Genomic DNA, 24,208 nt, shown 5'->3' with positions numbered 1-24,208 from the left:
AAAGACTTGGAGTTGAAAATGGACACTAGCGCTTGAACTAAATTTTATATATTTCAGTCATTATGTCAGACAGCAACTCAGTGGCGTGATCGGTTTGGTCTTGGCCTGCCACCTCTGTGGCCGCGAGTTCGATTCTCGGGCATTCCACTGGGGGGGGGGGGGTTTTAGATATGTGTATTTCTGGTGTGATAGAAGTTCACTCTAGACGTGGGTCGGAAGTCACGTAAAGCCGTTGGTCCCGTTGCTGAATAACCAGTGGTTCCATGCAACGTGAAAACACCATACAAACAAACAAACAATTATTTGAAGACATCAAAATTGTGTGTGCGTGTTCTTGTCTCACCTTGTGCCTCGCTCTTCAGTCCCGTGGAGTCATCTATATATTCTCTTTACCACCACAAAACTATAGATATATGACGCAAGAAATCTAAGGGGGTCTTGCAGCGCGTTTCATTACGTCTGTTGTGGCGTCTCTATAAATGTCAGTTTTGGAATAATATTCAGTTATAAGATTAAAGTATCTGAGGCACACAGGGGTGGCAGTGCCATCCCACGAACCGACCAAAGGTCATCTTTTAGGAAAAGCCCTTAAGTATAACCAACCAGCATTTCGAATTTTGGCATTCCAAATTTATGAATTCTGGCTACGTAGGACATTCAACAAGCGATCACTTTAATACGTATTCTTCGGAAATATTGCACAATTATAGAAAGAAGTAGGTTCTGGAAAGTGCCAAATTTGTGTACGGAATTTTTGCAATTTCTACAAATTTTCTAATTGCCCAAATTGCATTGTAGGCTTTAATGGCTTCAATTGTTCTGCCATTTTCTTTTCTTCTTCTTCTTTTTATTGTAAAGGTAATAGTTAACTCAGAACCAAATTATCTACATTTACTTTTTAGCCTTCATTCGAAACCAGAATATTAATTCAAACAGTGTTGGATAATCAGTGAATGATTAGCGATTATGGGATTGTTATGACCTCACAATATTTCATAAAAGTTAGAAAAACACCTCTGACGATAATTAACCCTTATTGACATCAGAAGAGCATTGCCACCCGGAAACTGGATTTAGATTTCAGTAGAGAGATCTCTGGATGAGCTTTTTCTGATCATTTCCGCCATGTGCACCTGCATCTTGAAACCACCTCACGTACTGAGTGAAAACAGGTTCTGATCCACTAATTCGCTTTTTAACTTTGGAACGATTCACATTACACACGATTTACCCATCATCTGCTAGGTATTTAGAAGTATAAATAATCATGAGATATGACCTTAGCTCTAAAAATTAAAAAATAACGTCTAATTTGTGACATAAATGGAAGCTTAGAATATTGAATGTTTGAGTTATGTTAAATGTGTGTGTGGGAGAGCTTTGCATTCAGTACTTTAGTCAGTCGAAGAAGGATGGCTCAAAAGAGTTGGTGGAATTATGTTCTTTGATGCGGTGGTTTTGCATCGAGATGGATACGTACGAACTAACACATTACTAAAGCACATGTTTCTGCAACCACACTGAGCTGGTTGTTGCTTCACTTTCTTCTTCTTCTTCCCAGCTTTATCCCTATTCGGGGTCGACGTTTTTAATGTTTCACTTTAAAGGCTATTTATGCAAAGACACTCTGTGTGCTACTTGCCATTCAGTAGTTTCCAGTCACCTGGAAAGATTTATTCCTCAAAAATTGATAATGCTTCTTAAATATGAAGTGCTTTGTATTATCTGAGCCAGGATTATATTCCAAAGAAGGCTCATGAGTAGTGTTTCGAACTCCCTAGCACACACTACGCCACTCGCCTCTCATGCTAACAGGAGATATGAACAAAGCCGCTTTTGCTACATAAATGTAGACATTCCTTGCTGGTTCTCTTCCAAAAAGTTGGTATGGAATTGGCCAGTTTTATCCCTCTTGCAAGTATTTCCAGTAATCTGGACTGTCGCATAGATATTTTTCAGCTTCAAACTGAGCGTGATGACAGGTTTAATACTGTGTATCAGTAAGTTTGAAGTGAATATTGCAGTTCTCTTTGTAAACTGAAAGCTGTTTTCCCGCATTTTGAAGTACCGAAACATAACTTTGTTCACGGGTGTTTTCGCTTTGTCTTTTAATTACATCTCCGATGTTTTGTGTGTCTGCGGAAAACAAATGTAGTCGTATTTGAGTTTGGTTACATTGATTTTTTTTTATTTGATTGATATAGATTTTTGGCATTATGCCAAGTACTGGGGCAACTAAGGCCAGTCAGCGCTGTAATGGAAATTGACAGTAAAAGGTTTGAAAGGTGTAACAGGAGGAAAACCTCAAAGCAGTTGCACTATGCATCAATTGTTATGAGAGGATGGAAAGTAAGATGAAGAAAGGGAATATGAACGGAGGTACAGTAAAAGGAACGAAAGTGGTTGTAGCTAGGGGCCGAAGGCACGCTGCAAAGAACCTTAAGTAATGCCTACATTGCACCACATGAGGTGCACTGCCGGCATTACTGTCATATGGGGTTACATTGATTAAAGGTGATCTGCTTGATTGCTGTATGGAAACATTTTAGCAGATGATGCCTATTTCCATGTACGTATTTAGTGTCCTCTTAATAACGTTTAAATTATTTCGTTTCATTAAAGTTATGCATAAAAAATGGGAAAGAAACTGAAGCAAGAGGTCACAACATTTTTGCCTACTTTGAACTTCCGCAAAATGTTCACCTTCCAAGGCCAGTTTCCTATTGAATGCAATGAATGGGGTGTAACAATGGGGTATTGGACGAAGCAGCTGACAGACAGATAGACAGACAGAGAGTGGGTGAGGTCGTTATGTATTGAATAGTCCCAGGAATAATTAAGCAGTGACTGTTGCTAACTCTTTTTCCTTTGAAGGTAACCTTTATTTCATTAGAGGAAACAGTTACTGGCTATTAATCGACAGAGGCTTTGTGTAGAATGATTTTCTGCAAGAAAAAAAAAATATTGTATATATATTAACAGGGGGTTTATTATGACAGTCAGTGATTGAAGGTGCTAGAATGATGTCTGTCTATGTAGAGTATTGTACCATTCAAAACATATTTTTGCATTAAAAGCACACACACTTAATTGTTCTAGAATATTTCCTTTCACATCTTTGTACTTCTTGATTAAGACATTCAATCCGTGAACTTTCTCGATGCTCTGTGATGATCATGAACTTGATACTGTATACTAAGTAATGCCCCTCAATATTTTCTCATCCTTTCAGACTGCAGCTACATGTGTCACGAACAGTGTCAAGATCTGGTGACCTTAGATTGCAAGACTGATCTGACCCCTGACTCGCACACCAGCGAAGAGGACTTGTACGAAGACACTGACCAGGGAACTCTAGTCAAACACGAACATCTCTCCAACCAGAATCTAAGCATTACCGTGACGTCACAAGAGGAGGAGGAGGAGGAGGAAGAGGAGACAGCAGAGGAGGACTCTTACGAGGAGCAGGAAGAGAAACATGAGGAAGAACAACAGGAAAAGGAACTGCTTGAGGAACCTTACAAGAAACATGAGGTAAAGTCTCTCTCTCTCTCTCTCTCTCTCTCTATATAATATATATATATATATATATATATATATATATATATATATATATATATATATATATAGTATTATATAAATATATGTACTATATATATATATATATATATATATATATATATATATATATATACAATATATATATATAATATATATATATATATATGATATATGTATATATATATAGCTTAAAAAATATAGATGCACGTGATTCATAAGCGAATCCAGGAAATGACATCAGAAATCACGCTTTCGTCTTTATTAAGGACATCTCAAGGAGCTCCTTGACGAGTCTTATAAAGACGAAAGCGCTTGGATTTCTCTGTATTTCCCTGGTATTCGCTTATATATATATATATATATATATATATATATATATATATATAATATATATATATATATAACACACACACACACACAAATATATATATATATATATATATATATATATATATATATATATATATATATATATACACACACACACACATATATATATTATATATATATATATATATATATATATATATACATGCATATACTATAACTATAAAAACATATTCCATGTACACAAGATGAAGTAAAATTCAAAAAGTACTTGCGGGGCCCTCTTGGATGATTTGGTCCACCATGTGATAACTATTTCAGTAAGAGCAAAATATTTACATTATTTTTATCAGACTTTGGAGTCATTCATCAAGTAACGAAATCTACTAATCTGAGGTTCATTAAATTGAGGTGCCACTTTTCCAGTGCAGTATTAACAAAACTTGCTGATAAAGAATTTTCATGGTGAACCGAGTTTTATTATTAAAGTGCTGGATAAAACAGTAAAATTGAAATATGAGACTAAGAATTGGATGAAATAGTATAACTTATATGGGAAAGCAAAACCTTAAGTAGGATAGTTTAGTTGTATTTTTGGAAAATCGTAAGCAGAACACCCAGCCAGAAGTGTAGATTGTTTGTTTGTATGGTGTTTTTACATTGCATGGAACCAGTGGTTATTCAGCAATGGGAACAACAGCTTTATGTGACTTCCGAACCACATCGAGAGTGAACTTCTATCACCAGAAGTACATATCTCTGACCCCTCAATGGAATGCCCGAGAATTGAACTCGCGGCAACCAAAGTGGCAGGCCAAGACCAAACCGACCACGCCACTGAGGCACCTTGGGAGTGTAGAAATAAATTATATTTCAGTAAAATTATAGGGCTGGTTATAAATTGAGCTTGTAAGGTTCATGGCATAAATACCCATTACGTATATACATTGGCAATGAATATACCTTCCTTTTCTTATTTTTTTCAGGAAGTTTCCACCTTAAGGAAGAGTGTTAACCGATTGCAGTCACACCTGGTAGATAATGAAACCTTGGAAGCATGGGTAGAGAAGTATAATGCCACAACTCAGGGATTACAAATAGCTAAGGTAAGATTATTCTTTTCATCATGAGTACTATTAACACATATAATTTAAATCTGGAAGTTTGAATTATGTTGTATATTCTAATTGTAGTGAATTGTTTAGCATTTTTAATTTTTAGGCATGGAAATTGATACCAAATGATAAAGTGATTGGTATTATGTATAGTACAGTAATTGAACCAAAGTGTTGGGACATTTCTAGAGGAATGGATGAAAAGTAAGTGAAAAGGGCAGCACAGGTGTTAGCAGGTGCAACTGCAGGTTAGTGGGGAGGTGGCAGCAGCTTTCTTGTGCCTCCAGATTCCAAAGAGCTAAAGTCAGCAGCCTAAATTCAATAGAGGTCCTGTAGACTTTTGCTTCCCTATCAGTATTGGTGATTATAATATAAATATTTACCCAACTCTTACGTGTTGTTGGCAGCGTTAGCACAAAATACTGCCTGCAGAGGCTATCACTTTCATTGTGCCTTTCACATTCCTCTATAGCTGGTGCAGAAGGTTCATTACTCTGACCATTCACGGTTCAGCTCTAGCTGGACTGATTCTACCTTTTGTTGTGAGAGCCATGAAATATGTGAAACTACCTTATAATGACTGTATGATGAAAAAAATTTTATTTGTTGTAGAAAAGGTAAGCAGACATAACTGCTGTGGCCATTTTATTTAAAAACCAGAGCTATTTTGTTATATTTTTCATTTCTTTTTATATTCTTAGAAATTCAAATTACTTTACCTTATTCATAAGGTCATGTTTATTTTAGTGTTATATTCTTATCATACCTTGATTCTGGGCAAAACTGCAAAATTATAGAAATCCATTCTCCAATCTACATCTGTTCATTAAATTTAACAGAAAGGTATTTTTTTGTGACATAGTGTGGAAGTTAATGATAAGAGTTATGAGGAGCTGAAACTTTCGTACATGCCCCGATTGATTATCGTGTGGAGACAGATGTAAGACTTGTAGTCTCTGTGCCTTTAGAAAGATGGTAAGGGCCCTATACACTCTTTTGGAGGCCTTTGTATAATTTCTACCTCAAAATAATTTTTTCAGGACAGGGCTATTTAGACCCAGGACTCATAGCTCATTTGTGTTGATCATTGTTGTATCAAATCTTAGGCAACTCTCAGCAGTGTTTATTAAATGTAAAGCCACTCATATGGCAAAAGGGTTGGCAGTGCATATAAGAAGTGAATACTTATAAATCCTGTTATGAATAGGGGTGCCCAGAGATTCAGGTTATAAAAGTTTCGGCAGGCATAAAAATCTGTGTTCCATCTATCACAATCTAGAGCTTGTAATACAGGAAGCTAATAGAAAGAGAAAGACTTTTCAATGTTTGTTGGAATTTCTTTGCCACCTGTATGGAGAGCTTGAATTCTGCTTCTCCTACAGAATCTCCTACTAAATAACATGACGTAAGGGCTTTTAACATGCTTATACTTCAGTTATATATGAAATTTAGCTAGTTAAGCCAAGCACTAGAGCATTTTCGGCCATTCAGTGCTTAACACAGTAAAAGTTGGAAGCTGGACAGCAAGATAAAAAGACCCAGAAAATAAATTAGATGAAGATGAAGTACAAGGACCTAAAGGTGGAACTGAGAGAAAACTTAACAGTTGCAGATAGAAGTAACAGAGGTGTTGGGCATAAAAATTGAAGAAAGAAAGCAGAAATGAGGAGGTAAAGAGAGAAGCTAAAAATTAAGTGCAGATATGGCCCAAAGTATGCCTATAGTGCAAGTCTGGTTGTGAGCAACTCATAACTGAAGCCAAGGAAAGTCTGACATTTGCTTGGACTTCATATTCACCTGTTTCTCAATTGTTATATAGCCACAAGGTTAATCCTCTAATTGGAACCCTTGCTGTGCTTAGATTCCTTAGAAGTATAGTATTGGAATTGGAATATAAAGCAATTAAAATTGAACTGGTTGTGCTGATGTGTCATACTCCTGTATCGTATTATATATAATACTGGAATGGCATTTTGAGCAATCTTTCCAATTAAATTAGTTACTGTTATATAAGGAATAAGCTTGTTCTTATTTTAAATAAAAGTTTTTTAACATTCCATGAATGGCAGGGAGATTCCTTCCTGGTGTTTGAACTATTGTATCAAAGACAAATTTTGGTTCAGTGATGATTGTAGGCAAGTTCTTATAGAGAAACAGGCAATTATCATATATGTAAAAAGACTAGATTCATTGGACAGGGTGTAATTATGCTCAACTAAGCTACATGGCTCAGAGTTTATGCTGTATTTGAAAATGAATACTTAGTGTTATTAGAAGGAAACTGTTTTAAGTACATCTTGGCAACAAGTGATAAGCTACTCTCAGATCAATGCTGTTTGGATACTGTCTCCTTTACTTAGCCAGATGGCTGTGTCACTCAGTGACCAAAGGAAAAGACAGTACTTGTGACTTAAATTTTTAAAAGTAAATAGAGTGATAAGAAAATAAGTACAGGCAGTCCCCGGGTTACGACGGTGTCGGCTTACGACATTCCGAGGTTATGACGCTTGTCAGTAGACGTTATTTCCAGGGTTACGACACATGTTCCAGGGTTACGACGCATGTTCCAGGGTTACGACGCATGTTCCAGGGTTACGGCGCATGTTCCAGGGTTACGACACCTACAACGCTCATCTGGGAGATGAAATATGACACCAAAAATGCAAAATAATCAATATTTGAAGGGTTTTTTTATGAAAAATGCCATAAGAATGCAGTTTACATAGTTTTCAATGCACCCAAAGCATTAAAAGTAAGGTTTTCTTAGGATTTTTGACGATGTTCCGCCTTACGACGATTTTCGGTTTACGACGCCTCTCAAGAACGGAACCCCCGTCGTAACCCGGGGACCGCCTGTATATTTCTTGTAGCTAAACTGACTTGTTTAGCTTTTCAGTTCCATAAGTTGGGAAGTTTTAACTTGACCTTAATGTGCTTGGAGGTGTAGGCCTAAATGTAATTTTAGGCCTAATTGAAGACTGTTGATTACATAGCTCCCATTTTTCTACTTGTTGGAGAATGATTACTCCATTACCAGAAAGTGGAACTGGTAGCTTAATGCCCTGACGATTAGCATTATTACCCAGTTTATATAACTCCAGGATTATCTAAGGTTTTTGAACATCTGTTGGCAAGACATTGAATGCATATGTTGAAATTAATCACCTGTTCTATAGTTTTGTTTGGCAAGGTGCTTGTGATGTCCCCTTTTTTTTTTCTCAGCATTGTACAGGAAGTTCTAAATTTTGGTTATCTGGATTGTTTATTTGTCTTGATTTTCACATAGATGGGAGTTAGGGAGGCATTTTTTGTATTATGATTGAATTTTTAACCTATAAATTGCAAAGAGTAAGTACTGCATGTTACTGTAGTGAATCCATGAATGTAGTTTACTGTTTGGTGCTCCTACATTTTGTAACCACTGTAGTTCACACAAAACATGATTTTTTTTTGGATGTGGGGTTCATACTACAATGGTATATAAAAAAACAGCAGAATTAATCTCATATGTTACAAAAATATTGGTTGGATATGCTGGGTTCCAAAGGATAAGTAGTAGTATATGGCAAAATACTGCGCTGAAAGCATTGTACAGTGTATAGTACGTATAATACAGTGGCACTGTGCATAGTTTTACATGGCAGAGTTATAACTGCTTCACAGGAATACACTTGCAAATTATCAAGAAACACAGAAACACTAATACTTATGCAAAATTAAGGTGATCTAAGGAACAGAACATTTGTTGCAAGGAAACTAGTAACATTCATGGTAGGCAGAAGCTGACGAATGCAAGAGCTTACTGACACCAGGACTGTAGAAGAAAACTTTACTATTCCCTTACAAGTCTTACAAACTTGAAGCATTCATGAAAGATTGCCCAGATATTGTACTATAAATAATTAAAAATTATAAATGCAGTAGACACAGGTACTTACATGAAGGAAAGCAAATGAACTAGGATGGAAGTTTGATAGCTGTTTACAGTGACAGACACACAAACAGTGAACCAGTCTGCCACCAGAGGGCTGATGGAACCTGCACCACACAAACTGTAAAGAGGAACTGGAATATTTTGTATTTCTCTTATGTGGGTTTCTGAAGTGTGCGCTTGATGTTTAGTAAAGCCAGTGTAAAGCAGTTAAACACTGCACTGAATCTACCTAAAATATATAAAGCTATGGCTGTTATGATCCTTTTCATATATTAGTGTTCTTAATAGTACATAGTGTCACTCAAGTAATTTGTTATAGAAACCATTATAAGTAAACCATACAAAAATACAGTACAGTATTAAACGTATATTTGATGCCAAAGTAGTAGTATACAGTTAAGCCAATCATTGTAGGATAATGTCAACAGGTTGCTTGCACTTTACTCTCCTTGTATGTTATCTTTTCCAGTGTAATGTTTTCCCACTACCTCTTCTGCTTATGCTATTCCTTTGGTGTATCAGGCTTAGAGATTATATCCTTCCTCACTGGTAGCTGTTTAGTACAAGCCGGATTACTACTTCCTGTATTTGCTAGACTATCAAATTTTGATAATGCTCCCCTTTACATATACATTTTTTTGCATCTGTACTCACAGTTTATACTAAATAAAAAAAACATGATTTCTTACATTTTGTTTCATGTTAAACCCCATTATTTTCACTAATTTTTGTATTCCTTAAGATTTTATTTCATCAAGGATGCTTGGTTCCTCACCCATCATTTTCTTATTAAATGTAAGAAGAAATCTAACAAACTGTCAAATTTAATTATTTCTTAAATACTTCATTGGATTCTACTTTTTTATGTAAGTTATCTTAATGAAATATTCCTGGACTTAGAAGAGATTTTAGGTTTAAGAACACTTTTCACAATAGCATGATTTTCGATTTTTAGTAAGAAAAATATTTTTCTTCATTTTCAAATATTAACTTAAGAAAAAGTGTAAGTGCCAAATACTATAAAAAAAATGTGTTGATTTATATTGCAATCTAAACTTTATAACTCTAAACTCATTAAAATAAGGCGTTACCAACAAACAATATAATTTTTAAAAGGATTGTGTCATAGTCATAGGTGTTAGTAATGACGAACTGTAATGTTTGATAATCTTGTGAATGCCTCCGTACCTACGACAGGAAATCCCACATCCTGTGATATCTGATAATCCTGTGGAACATCTACACATCTGTCAAGCTGCTTCATTTTCAGTAGTGTAAATAGTTTTGTGATCACAGATCAGTGTTCCTTAGAAATGTGCATTTTGTAAACGTAAGAAGTGGTTTCAGAATACGTACTGTGCATGTTTGTAAACGTTTATTTTATGCACAATGTTGGAACCAGAACAAGTATATACAGTCAAAGTTGATATGACTTTACAGGCATCAGGAGGAGCATCAATTACTGATTACCTCTTAAGAGGAGAGGTGAAAAAGGTAATAACGGCTGACTAAGTGGTAGTATCTTGTAAAGCATGAGAATATATTTAGCATTTCAAAAATAAGGAAAGAATGGCACATTAACATTAACGGACATTCAGTATTATATGTACGTATAGCAAAAAATAATAAGTCAGAAGAATGAACAAAACAATTGCAAGGTTTTGTAAATAGAGAAATTAAATGACAAAGATTTAGGTAAAAATAATTTTAATAGAAAATGATCCAGTAACTTTTATTTTAAGGCAAGAACTTACAAGTCAACATATATGAATATCCATGAAGGTCAGACTCATTTCAAATTAAGTACCCTTTATGGATGTAGAAAAACTTGGCAGTAGTGCCACTCAACAGTTGAAGTGAAAATATTGTTAATCTGTTACACCACTGCACTTTCAGTGTCACTCATTTTCATGTTACAGATTAGTATTTGGATGAGACAAATATCTACATAGGGTGATACAGGTGGGGCACCCAAATGGGTTGACATGTATATAATAAATTCAATTTAGACTAGATCATATCAGATCATTGATTTACTTACTCCTGAAATCATCAAAACAGAATTATGAAGAATTATTTTTTGCTTCAACAGGAAAATGACGGAAGTTATCGTGGTTGCATAAGGGTTCACTTGAATCTCAGCCGTCCCATAAATATAGTAGCAGGGACAAGGCCTCCATCTATTTATGACATACTTCAAGAAGACAGGACAATGGAAAAAACCTTAACTTCATTTTACATGCCAAGAGATGCTGTAAAAGCAATTCATATTACAAGGTATGGAAGCTTCATATTTTAAGATATTTACCTAACCATCTTTTGTGTTCAAGTGGCAACTATCAATTATGTATAATTACCTTTTGTAATTTCTTTGAGAATTCAGGACCCTGCTAATTCATATAATACTTTCCTTTATAGCAAAACCACAACAAGAGAGGTGATAATTGCTCTTCTTAGAAAGTTCAAGGTTGTTGACAACCCTCAGAAGTTTGCGCTTTACGAGCGAACATATGATACAGGTCAACCAGGCAAAGGTAAATCAAATTTTATGCTGACTTACTTGTGATGTAGAGTTCATAAAAGTGTTGTTAGAATAAAATTTTGAATTTTTAATTAAGTTTTGTATAGTTTTTCTGTCATTATGCACAATGTCTGGTAACTAGAAAAAACATTGTATTTTGTAAACTATTGGATATTATAATCAAATATTCTATTCAGAAACTAAATTACTGTTATTTTTTTTTTACAGCTAAACTTCGAAGACTGGGCGATTCAGAGTGTCCTCTTGTATTGGCAATTAACTGGAGTGCACAAGGACTAACTAATAAAAGATTAGTCCTTCAAGAGAATGATACAGCTGATATTCAGGTATAAAATAGTTTTATGATTCACAATAGGTATCAAAAATAAATTCTCTAATACACTCCATGTAGGCATATCAGGCAAACCACTGCTTTACAGCGCCAGATTGTTGCTCATCCAACTACTTGGTAGCACGTCCAGTAACTGCCCGGTATCGTCTAGTTTCTTTTTCCTCTTCTCCATATCTTTCCTCAGCACCTTGCCTCTAGTCCTCAACAGCCTCAACTTCCCCCCAACCTTACTCTTGTATCTCTTATTCCTCCACCTTTTTTCATCCTGTTTTGACACTCCTTAGTTACTTGTCTGTCTAATGGCTTCTTCTGCACCTGTCATATATTGTTTTTATATCATTCCAGATATTTTTTACTCTACCAACTCCCTCCTCCTTAAAATCTATTCATACCCGATGTCTTTCTCTGAAACACTTCTTATATTGCTAACAGTTTTTCTTCAAGATCACATTCAGTATTTTAATTCTTGATCTCTCTTGCCTTTTCTTGGGCTTTTTACATCTCATCGTGAGATTCGTCACTATAGTAGATTCACCTCAACTGTGCATCTGGTGTCTAGGACCTTCCCTTACAACGCTCCTGATTGGCTGTTGATAAGCCAGTCACAGAACTGGAAACTCTCAGTCTCTTGAGAGAGTTCACATAGGCAGGATGTATGTTCACCTCTCCTCATTCAAAAGTTATAACTATAACTTTCATTACACCTCAGTTTTACCTGCAGGAAAGTAGTTTCCCAATTGCATCACTAAACAAGGACAAGCCAATGATTTAAAAATTATAATGATATAAGAATTATGAAGAAAATCATAATATATAATAAAAAGGAATAATGAGAGGGGTATAGGAGGACTGATTGTAGCGAAAGAAAAATCAATGGGATGAATGAATTTCCTCCATAAGGTATCAATATCTAAGTAACGATTTTTTCATATAGAGATTTCCACTATAGGATATGAAAGGTGATGGTAATAATGATAGTGACGATAACGAAGCCTTAATATTCTTCCCCCCCCCCTCACACGACTTCTTCTATCAAGGGGTCATGATCATTATGATGATGTCATCAAGTGATCATTTGAGCAACACCTTACTTCACAAAGATAAGAGATTAATATTCTTAATCATTTGCTTATTTTCATATTGATAGCCCTACTTATAATTTTTTCAGCAGCATTGTCTTCCATGATATTTAAGCTATGAAATTGTATGAAACACAAGATGATAAATGATGAATACTCTGCAATCTCATGTACGGAATGAAAGAATATATTTTATATGAATTTCATATTTATTTCACTATGAATATTTTAACATTAAGCTTACTGAAGTACATAATTCTTATATCATTATAATCTTCAAATTATTGGCTTGAAGATGTTTAGTGATGAAATTCGGGAACACTACTTTTCAGCAGATAAAACCGAGGTGTAATGAAAGTTATAACTTTTGAAAAACGTATCCTTCAGTGAACCCTCTCGAGCAACTGAGTTTCCAGCCCTGTGATTGGCTTATCAACAACCAATCAGGAACATCGTAAGGGAGACGGGCCTAGACATCAGATGCACGCTTGATGTGAATCTACTATATCAACCTGAGTTGTTTCACACTAGCCTCAGCAAGAATCACCTTACACTTTACTACACAGTTTTTACCTCCCTCTTAACCTAAGGTAATATATATGGCTCTGTATTCCACTACTCTCATATGTTACTAATGGTGATTTGCCTTCACAAACCAGGTGCTCATACAGACTAATTCAAAACTTTGAGCCATTTCCAGTACATACTTTACATTTTCATTCTTTACTCCAAATCCATGGCCTCATAGAACCTCCTCATATCCATTGCTATTCTGTACAATTCTACCATTCATATCTGTCTTTACGATTATTTTCTCTCCATCCATCACCATTCCACTTGCTGTTTCCAGTTCTTCCCCAAATATTTCCATTTCTTGCTCCGGCAACCCATCTGAGGTTATTAGTATACTTATATTAATACACTGTTATTTAATATATTTCATCACTTAAGAGAGGTCTTTTAAGTTATTAGTGTAAGCAGATGGGACAATTATCCTACATGTAGGCTCCGGGGTCTTCATAGTTAGCTCATATTTGCATTAAAAATCTTAATTCCTATTGTTTTTGTAGTGTAGCTAAGTAATATAATTCAATTGTATTAAGTAATTTTGAACTTTATTTATTTCAGTGGGAAGCTTTCAGTTTGCCAGAATTGAGCAACTTTTTACGTATTTTGGATCGTGAGGAGGAGGAGTATCGTTGTCAAATCAAGGACAAATACGCTCTGCTTCGTAGAAGAATAGGCAATATGTTAATCCAGAGTTCACCAGAGTAGATCATGAAATTTGCTCTGATATGGTTAGTATCTTTTCTAGTAAGGTTTTTTTATGACTGAACCCTGAAAGTAGTATACTAGTATACATAATTAAAAATGTTCAAATGACCAATTATGGGTGGGCTTAGGGTCATGAGGTGGTTAAGTTGGAGAGCTCGTGTAACTGGACAAGAAAACAAATTCATTTATGTGAATCAACAGTTCAGCAGTGTCTTGGATGACAGGAGCCTCATTACTATTGAAGTCATTAAGGACATAGGAATAGGTGAGAATTCATACCTTGAAAGGCTAAAAAATGAAATGATACTTGCTGACGGAGAAAAAAAAAGTTCGTATTCCTCTACATAACCAGCTTATAGATAATCACTGAAAGCCTTGAGGCACCAGCTTTTAAAATAATTTTCATATCCAATTGTCAATGAAAAGACGACGACAGCTCTAACCTGCCAGCTCAAACTAGTCTTCTGTCTGGACTTAAACATAACCTTCAGTAGCATGAGGTACATACTTAAAATATTGAAAGTTGTTGCCTGAAACAGGAATAGTGTACAGCAGACTTTGAAAGATGTGAGTGCCATTAGCTACATTAGGATGTATAATAGAGATTAAGATCTCATTGTGATCAGATTTCACATATCACGGGCACACCCCTTTCTGACAACTAATTTGGAGCTTCTTCCCAAAAGTGAAATCCCTTTAAAAAGGGTGAACCGCTAGGTTTTATAATTTATCTTAATAGTTCCAAGACCTTTTATTAGTCAGTGCCATACATGGTAAGTGTTCCAAGACTGTCCATTGGAAGGAAATTACCTTCCTAGCTATGGAAGACTAACTTGAGGGTGACCCCATTCCATGACAATGTTCAGTTTAGCTTAAGATGTGGTCCCTATTGTCTCTAAGGGTAGGCTAATGTTAGAGAGGGATTTTGCTGAAGCCATAACATCCAGTAGGCATGGATTAGCAATGTGCCAGAATGAATGAATGAATGAATGATTTAGAAGTTATCTGGCATCGTGACAACGAAGGTCTCTTTCATTTTATTTGGGTTAGCCAGATCCCATCGTCTTTACCAGATGTTAAGAATAATAGTTCTAATTTGTGGAAAGAAGTCTCCAAATAAATGCAAATATCTCCTTGGAAGTAACTCGGCTGCAGCCTGCTTAGCCAATTTATCTGCCTCTTCATTTCTCCCCATACCCACATGTGGTGGTACCCAGCAGAACTTGATTGGAAAGCCCCTGCTCTTAATAATATGAATCCAATGTGCCAGATTTTTATTTAAATATGATAAAACCTGCTACACCAGATAAGCCCTTGTGCTGCCAAGAGAAGTATTTCACCTCACATGCAGCACTTTTTCAATCAGAGGGACTAAGTAAAGGACATTCTTAGTCAAATGAAAAATCTTCTGAGTAATTTTTATTTTTCCAAAGTATACATACCTGAGGTCTTTAACTAAGGAATATTCTTCAGCATAGCTGGACACAGCCGTTCAACTTTTTAAACATGGTGGTTAGGTAGTTAACTAGTACTGAGTCCCACCCACCCGGCCAGTAAGCATTGACTTTGCCTTTCAAGCCCAGATGTCAGACTAAGGGGTGGCATGAGGTTGGCATGTAAACTGTAAAGACCTCAGGTTTGTATAATTAGGAAAAATGCTAATTACTTAAAAAAAATTTTAATTTGTTCCTACACAATATACAAACCACCAGTCTTTATATAAGGAAAACTTACTTTTTTGGTTGGAGGAGTCTGAGTAAGGTTCTGAACTGACTGGTGGTTTGCCTCACCTGGATCTTCTTCCATGTCATGTAGATCAAGGAAGAGACCCTTCCCTCTGACATGTTGAACGTAGTATGGGAACTGCATGTCCGGCTCTCATACTTCTAGACCCTCTTTAATGAATGGGTATAAAGCAATATTATTCAAAAAAAGGCTAGAATGAATCTTTCGATATCAGAAACAATAAATCAATTTATAGGGAACAGGTTTGTTTTATTGTCAGTCCATCTCTCCCCTTGTTCGAGATAGGGATGGGATTACTTCTATCTAACTAAAATTATAGAAAATAGAATGGGAACTCGATGTGAAACTACCTGCATTGATGCTAGATCCAGCAAGTGACATCCTGACCTACCTTCTGCCTGCAGGGAGAGGAAGGCTGAAGGAGAAAGGAGGGGAGTCCAGTCACTCACACACTCATTCTTTCATTCACAACCGAACACCTTAAGCGAGATACTACTTGTTCTCCTAGAGGAGCTGGGTAAGCTACACAACTTGTTGAACAGCCGCCACAGGACCCAAGGAAAATGTGTCCAAGGACTTGTTTGTTTGTTTGTATGGTGTTTTTACGTTGCATGGAACCAGTGATTATTCAGCAACGGGACTAACAGCTTTATGTGACTTCCGCACCACGTCGAGAGTGCACTTCTATCACCAGAAATACACATCTCTCACACCTCAGTGGAATGCCCGAGAATCGAACTCCTGGCCAAGGACTTGTGGGCAACATCCTGAAGGTAGGAGGAGGTGAAGGTGGTCTAGCATGACCACACCCCTGCCTTCAGCACCTGAGGACCTGACAGATTCTTGCAAGGGACAGAGCAGTGCCCATGATTTCATGGGCTCTCTCTGGAATCCACTAGAATTCTCCTCGCTCAAAGTGGAGTACTCCCATTTGATCACCTCACGAAGCCAGAGATGGTGTTCTTGGACATCTCTCTTGGTCAAGCCAGTGCTAACAGTCATCGACACTCAGGCCTGTGGTGTCGAGTCTTCTTTAGATAGTACCACAGCACTCTAATACAACACAGTGGCATCTTGTCTGGTGTTAAGGACCAATGGATTCCGAGTCTTCGCTTAAAGTCCACAAAGAAATCAAGTGTAAGCAATCCCCATCTCCTAGAGTATTTCACATTGAAGGAAAGACCATGAAGTTCACCCAATCTCTCTTCACCAAAGTCAGGGCAAGCAGAAAGATGATCTTGGGAGTCAGATCCCTGTCTGATGATTCTTGTAGAGGCTTGTACAAGGCACAAGTCGGGCTCCTCAAAACAACAGTCACGTCCCACTCAGGGGGCTTGAGTTCCCTGGGAGGGCAAGACCTTTCGAAGCTCTTCATCAGTAGAGAAATCTCCAGCGATGAGGAGATGTCTACACTCAGGGCGACCCTATAGCCTTTAACAGCTGATAAAGAGAGGAGCTCCTCTCAGTGAAGGAAGATTAGGAAGTCCACTCCTGCTGAATTAGTAGCTCTGACCGGAGAGAGACCACCGTCTACAACACCAACCACAGAAGACAGCCCACTTTCCCAGTATACAGCTGCAGAGGACTGTCGCATTATCAAGACATCTCTCACTGCAGGGCGATAAAACTGTCTCGCTCACAAGAGATGCTGGATAGTCTCCATCCATGAAATCAAAGGGACTCCACTTACTGGCGGGAAACTCACTCGGTGCCTTGGAAAGTAGAGCTAGCCGATCCATATACCAAACGGCATGTGGCCATTTGGGAGCCACCAGAGTCATCTGAGATTCATGGTGTTCATTACCCTGTTGATCAGACAAAATGGAGGGAAGGTGTAAGTCCAAGGTGTCCTATGGTTGCTGGAAGGTGTCCTCTGCTATGGCCCATGGGTCTGGAAGGATGGACACTTGCAGCTTCCTGTTGTCTTGTGCAGCAAACAGGTCAATGGCAGGAAGCCCCCAAATGCTGAAGAGACTTTCTGTGATCTGTGTAAAGGGAAACTTCTGTCATTATCACTTGACCCTGGCAACTGAGCTTGTCCGCCACTACATTTCTCTTGCCTGGAATGTATCTGGCTGACAGCTCTACTGAGTGTGCTGCCACCCATTTGTGCACCTACAACATCAACAGGTGAAGCGAACGAGACACTAGGCCTCCCTGCTTGTTGACGTATCCCATTACGGTGGTGTTGTTGTTCAACACCACTGAGTGTCCCATCATTCGATCCCGAAACTCCTGGAGAGCCAGGAAGGCTGCCTCGAGTTCCAGGATAATGATGTGAGGGTGCTTGTCGTTCCAGCTCCACACACCTCAGATCAGCAACTCCTCTACCAGAGGAGTTGCTGTCTCACTTGGAACGGGGCCTGTTATGGATACCCACTTGTAGCCAGGATACCCGCTAGTATCCAGGTGAGTCCTGCTCATCCGCTGCTCCCGAGCACTCGACAGGATACCCACTACAAGTGGGTATCCTGTCTCACTTCCTCTGAGAAAGGAATGGGAAGGGATGGAAGGTCCCATGCCAGAGACCAAAACTCCTTCATCCATCATTGAAGAGAATGAAGGTGAAGCCACTCATGAGGGACCAGCTTCTCCATGGATGACAGGCGTCCGAGAACGACTAGCTGATACGTGAGTCTGAGGGGAAGACTCTTGCTGCTGCTGTATCTATCAGCATGCCCAGGTACTTTATCCTCTGCTTGAGAGTGAGATCACTTCTCAATATTTACCATCTCCCTGAGGTTGCAGCAAAGCTCAAGAAGGCAGTTGCTGTCCTGGAACAATTGAGAGCCTGAAACAATGTTCCCTGAACTGGTATGCCATCTTCCCGAGGATAAAGCACAGATACTTGTGAGAGGACGGATGAATGGGTATTTAAATATACACATCCTTCAGGTCCACCGTAAGCACGAAGTTGTACTCCCTGAGGCCACAAGCACAGTGTGTTGTTTCCATTGTGACCAAGTCTGGCAAACAAATGGTTTAAGGAAGAGATCTATGAATGGCCTTCAACCCCCAATGCTTTCTCTATGAGAAAGATTCAGCTGTGAAAGCCTGAGAACATCACAACTTCCACAGCATTTTTCTTCAGGAGGGTGAGGTCCTTTGGTGAACTGGTTATTTATGAAAGGAGATAGACCAGGTTGTTGGGGAGGGATCCCTTCTGCCCATCTCACGCCTCCCAATATAACAACAGGAGGTTGAGGGGACAGGTGAGAGGGAATGAGTACTCTTTCCTAGCTTGTTGGAAGCTGAAGCTCTGGCGAGAGGAAAGAGATTGCCAACCCACTGTAGCAATGATTGCACAGGTCTGGTGAGAAGAAGACTGTGTGTGGGGGGGGACCTCCTCAATGTTTCTCTGAGTGCGCGGACCATCAAGTTGGCAGCACCTGAATGGAACTCTGGCTGCGTACTAAGTTGAGTAGTGGCAGGAGGTGAAGAAGCACCTGCTTCCTTCCTTCATCACCTTCTTTCACGTTGTGCACTCACCAGACTCAGGAGCTGACTCCTTGGTGTTAGGAGAGGTGGCACCTGAGTACCCGGAGTCATGATCATGCTGGGAGGGTCACATACTCAAAAGCTCCCGAATCACATACGGAACAATCATCAGTAGCTTTCTCTTCTCTAGTGTCTGAAGACAAACAGTTTAGAGGTAGGCACTACACTAGTTCTGAGAGGTGACTTTTGAGAACTAGTTTTGGGTACGTGAGTACTCTTGGAGACTCATACAATTGAAGCTCCCAAATCACAAAGTCTTAGAGAGGCCTGTGACATGGCCCCCCCTAATCCAAAGACTGAGGATAGCAAGTGAGAAATCCTTGTCTCCACCATGGAGGTAGGCACCCCATAAGAAGACCCATGGCGGGACTTCTTCAGCAGAGTTCTTGAATAAGTTTTTGACTAGTGTTCTCACAATTGAAGACACTACCTCAATACTGGAACCTGCTATTAAATATAAATATGAAGGGGCAGAACCATTGGAAAAAATAATATTTACAGAAGAGGACATTAAAAACAATATAGACAAACTCATAAAGTTCAAATCTACTGGCCCAGATGAGATTCATCCAAGAAAAATTAAAGAGCTAAAAGAGGAGATACTTCCTCACCTATATAAACTCTACAGATAAAAGTGCAGAACAAAAGGCACGAAAAGGATGGAAACTAGGTAATGTGCCCGCCCCCAGTTATAAAAAAGGTCCAAGAGAAGAGCCATTTGTAAGATTTTTGAGACCATAATTGCAGATCAAATTGTGGATCACATTGATAGAAGCAACTTATTGCTAAAAGCCAATACGGTTTCAGAGAAAACAGATCCTGCCTATCAAACCTCTTGGAGATTTTTCATAACATGCTTGGTATTTACGACATTAGTAGAGCAATAGATATGCTCTTAGATTTCCAAAAGGCCTTTGACAAAGTTCCAAACAAACTAATGACAAAAGTTAAGAGCTTTAGGAATGTAGGAGAAATAGCAGACTAGATCAAAGACTGGCTAACTTATAGAAAATTGTGTCATAATAAATGGTGAAGAATCAGAATGAGCAGATGTGACAAGCGCAGTTTCTCAGGGCTCTGTCCTTGGCCCTCTCTTGTTTTTTATTAACATTAATGACATTAATTTAGGCTTAACTAGCAGGGTAGCCAAATTTGCAGATGATACCAAACTAGGTGTAAATGCAGCACACCCCAATATACAGTGGAAAGTTTAAGAAATGATCTAAAGAAAATAGGAGAGTGGTCAAAAAGATGGCAAATGCCTCTTAACTTGGATAAGTGTAAAGTATTACAAATAGGAATAAACAACCCTCATGCCAAGTACATGCTGCCTGGGAATGACATAAATAGTGTAGAACAATCTTCGAAGAGGACCTTGGAGTCATTATTACCAAGGACTTAAAATTCACTAAACAGTACATAAAAGCTGAAAAGAAGGCACAGAAACTAGTGGGATACATAAAGAGGCAGTTCAAATACAGAAACAAGGACATAAATAGATTAGAAGAGGTACAAGCAAGAGCCACTAAGTTAATTGCATCCATCAGGCAAATAGGTTACCAAAGACAATTAGAGAGCCTGAACATGTATTGCTTAGAAATATGATGATTGCAAGGACAACTAATAGAAACCTTCAAAATACTGAAAGGCATAAACAAAAGTAGACAGTAACCTATTTACGTTAAACAAAAACCAAACAAGAAATAATGGATGGAAACTAGAACTGAAGAGATACAACACATCCCATTGTGGGAACTTGACACATGGAATAAACTGCCTCCAGAAGTTGTAGACAGCAACAATGTGGAAGAGTTTAAAAGAAAGCTAGCCAAAATCATTAGGACATTGTAAATGAACAGTAAAACCGGCTCCAAGAGATAATTGAGCACACAAATTCTCCTCGGATGGACTAATAAGTCTTTGAGACATCCTATAATTGTAACTCCTTGCAACAGTAAGCCTTGGAAGAAGAAGGGAAGGAGGTAGCAGATGACAATGAGGAAGACGTGTGTGTGTGTGGTGATGTTTGTAGGCCTTTTTGCCGTTGCCGTCATCATAACAGTTGACTGCTACTGTACAATGAGTCACAGGATGCATTAGAGGTGTAAAAATCCCTCAGGTGGCACAGCAAGCCCTGCACAGAGGGAACACAAAGAGACTGAGAGAGAGCCCAGGGAAAACTGCCAACAACCAAAAATCTGCAATTGCCGGCACTTATGGTGCCAATAACACATTTGGGGCTTCTATAACACGTTAATGGGGCCTCTGTTAGGTGTGGTGCCAATAACAGGATTTTGGTGCCAATAACACATTAAAGGCCCTCTGTTAGGTATGGCGCCAATACTTTATTATTGGTGCTGATAACTGGAAATAGGCACAGAAAATCACAAATTTTCAGCGCTAGACATGCGCCATAAAACTGGATCACCAATAACTGAGTCCACCAATAACCAATTAGTGAATTAGTCAACACAAATTTGAATTACCTTCCTCCTGTTTAAAATGATCATTTGGTAATTACCAATAATATTTTTAAAAATTATTACAATAATAATTAAAAAATAATTACAGTACAAAAACTTTTAATTGTTCTTTAAGTCCTCATTCCTGTACTGTTGTGTATCCTTCTACTTCCTACCTTATCTCTTAGTTTCTTCCAGCCAGTCATTCTACCTTTTAAAAATTTGTCTCACTCCAGTCTTCACCTCTGTTAGAAACAAATCATCTAAGTATCAGCCTTGTGGGTCTGAAATTTCATTCAGTGGAAAGTTAAAGTTAATGTATAATAATAATAATAATAATAAACTAAAGATATTAACATAATACTTAGAAGAAAGGACAGCTTGACCAGCATAAGTCAAGAATCCATAAACAAGATGTCTGCACTACATTAGAGCTGAAGAAACAGTATTGATAGGTAGGTGATGGAAGAAAAAAGCAAGTGATAATAAATAGCTCTCTCCTCCAAGAATATCATGGCGAGCGAGATAAAAGGGCTTGCCCTAGAACAAGGATGTCTTGTAGTCACTTGATTAAGTACTGTTTTCCATATCAGTTAGAAGTACTGTTTATTATTTTATGTTCTAACACATCAACCCAGAATGTATGAGATTAACACATACTGCACAAATACAATATATTACTCCTCTATAATAAATTGTTGGATCATCATCTAATGGCCTTTTCTTTCTTTGCTTTTTTCAGGTCACATTGTCGTTCACATAAAACAGGAATGGTCAAGTTAACTGCAAAGCCAGCAATATATTGCGTGACAAAATACTATATCTACTTTGCTTCAGAGAGGAAAATTCAGCGCATTTTTATTTACTGTAAACGTTGGCATTTAAATTCAGTTTACCTTAACCAAAGAGTATGCTTTACCTGTAAAGGCTTCAGTACTGATTGTCATTTACACAACTTTGGTTTGTTAGATAAGTTTAACAGCAAATTAGCACATCTATAATGAAAAGCATAAATTAATATTTAAGCAAAAGTGATTGATAAACATTGTACAAGTACTGCTTTGCAGTGTGATGATAAGTGTCATAATTAAAAGTGTAAGTGTACATAGTACAGTACCTTCATCGAAATGGTTATGCATTTTATTTAGTTTTGTAAGGAAACTGCTGAAAGAAACCCAAGAACATCAAAATATTACGGTTGTGCCACTTATATTGATGAAATAGATTTTTCACGGTATGGAAAAGTTAAAGCTTCATATCAACTAAAGTTAGACCAATACATTTTTCAATATTTATTTTAATGTAGGAAAATGCCTATTATTTATGTATTGTAGGGACCAATGCCATCAGTCAGATATGGATTGTGAGATGTGATGATGATGATGATACTGCCTCACTCATTTGAAATCATTTATCACAATGTAATGAATATGTTTTGTTATAGCTTGTTATTTCTTTGTTGTCATACTGTATAAAAAGTACTGTACTGTTTATTTCTTCTGGAATTATTTGGATATTTATTGTCAGTATAAAATACCAAATGTGAAAAAGAGAAAACTCAGTGGAATTGACTGAAATATGGACAGCACACACTATTATCAGTTTTAGGAATCTTGTATAGAAAGTCATTTAAAACATAGCGTCAATTACCCTTTAAAATGAAATATATGAAGAAGTAGAGCACTGAAAATTTTAATACAGCAATGAACTGTCCTCATAATGAGACACAACTTGATATAGTTCTTATAGATAGATAGGTACTATTTAATGCAAAGTGAATACTAGTCAAAAGTGGTCTTTTAGCCATAATGAGGGAATCTTTTGGTTAGAAGTTGATATTACTGGTGATACCTTATGATGTACCTCCTCTGGCGGTATTCTAATTTTAAAGTCTGTTTGCCTAGCACTCTAAAATACTTCCTGTAAACAAAGTCGTAAATCACTCAAAGTTAGACACTTTAAGAATCCCAGTTTCAGGAAATTCTAACTTGACAACTTAAACCAGAATCTGTAATATTACAGGTTAAATCTTAATTTTTTTTTTTCTGAAAACCCTAAGGTACCATGTACAGATGCTGAGATGTAATGACTATTTTGTAATCAAATATAAGAAGACAGTATTTACATTTCTTTGTTCCATAATGTTTATTTCAACCCACTTTTCAACTTATACAATTTACAAAACAATTACTGTAGTATATGATTAGTTAAACATCTTCCCAGCTGGGGAAGGCAGTAAAACCTTAATTCTCAGAAAAAATTGAATGAACAATGAGCAGTGCTCATATTAAACAAAACTTTTGCTTTATATGGGTCATCAAACTGGTCTACGATTAAT

The 24,208-nt window shown here is 37.4% G+C and overlaps 1 protein-coding gene across 2 annotated transcripts in view; it reads left to right on the top strand.

Annotated features, from left to right (window-relative positions):
* The window catches only part of LOC135207230 (uncharacterized), a 161,368-nt gene extending 137,362 nt beyond the window's left edge, over nt 1-24,006 (top strand). For both annotated transcript variants that reach the window (XM_064238861.1, XM_064238860.1), the window contains exons 3-9: nt 3,233-3,534; nt 4,875-4,994; nt 11,030-11,214; nt 11,356-11,471; nt 11,687-11,805; nt 14,018-14,187; nt 22,613-24,006. In XM_064238861.1, the coding sequence (XP_064094931.1) occupies nt 3,233-3,534; nt 4,875-4,994; nt 11,030-11,214; nt 11,356-11,471; nt 11,687-11,805; nt 14,018-14,164 (989 nt within the window). In that variant the 3' untranslated portion in view covers nt 14,165-14,187; nt 22,613-24,006. The remainder of the gene's footprint in view (nt 1-3,232; nt 3,535-4,874; nt 4,995-11,029; nt 11,215-11,355; nt 11,472-11,686; nt 11,806-14,017; nt 14,188-22,612) is intronic.
* The last annotated feature ends 202 nt before the right edge of the window (nt 24,007-24,208 follow it).

This window comes from Macrobrachium nipponense, chromosome 32 (assembly GCF_015104395.2).
Source record: "Macrobrachium nipponense isolate FS-2020 chromosome 32, ASM1510439v2, whole genome shotgun sequence".
Lineage (NCBI taxonomy): Eukaryota > Metazoa > Arthropoda > Malacostraca > Decapoda > Palaemonidae > Macrobrachium > Macrobrachium nipponense.
Note: the sequence above shows the minus strand (reverse complement) of the source record. Positions and strands in the feature narration are given on the sequence as shown.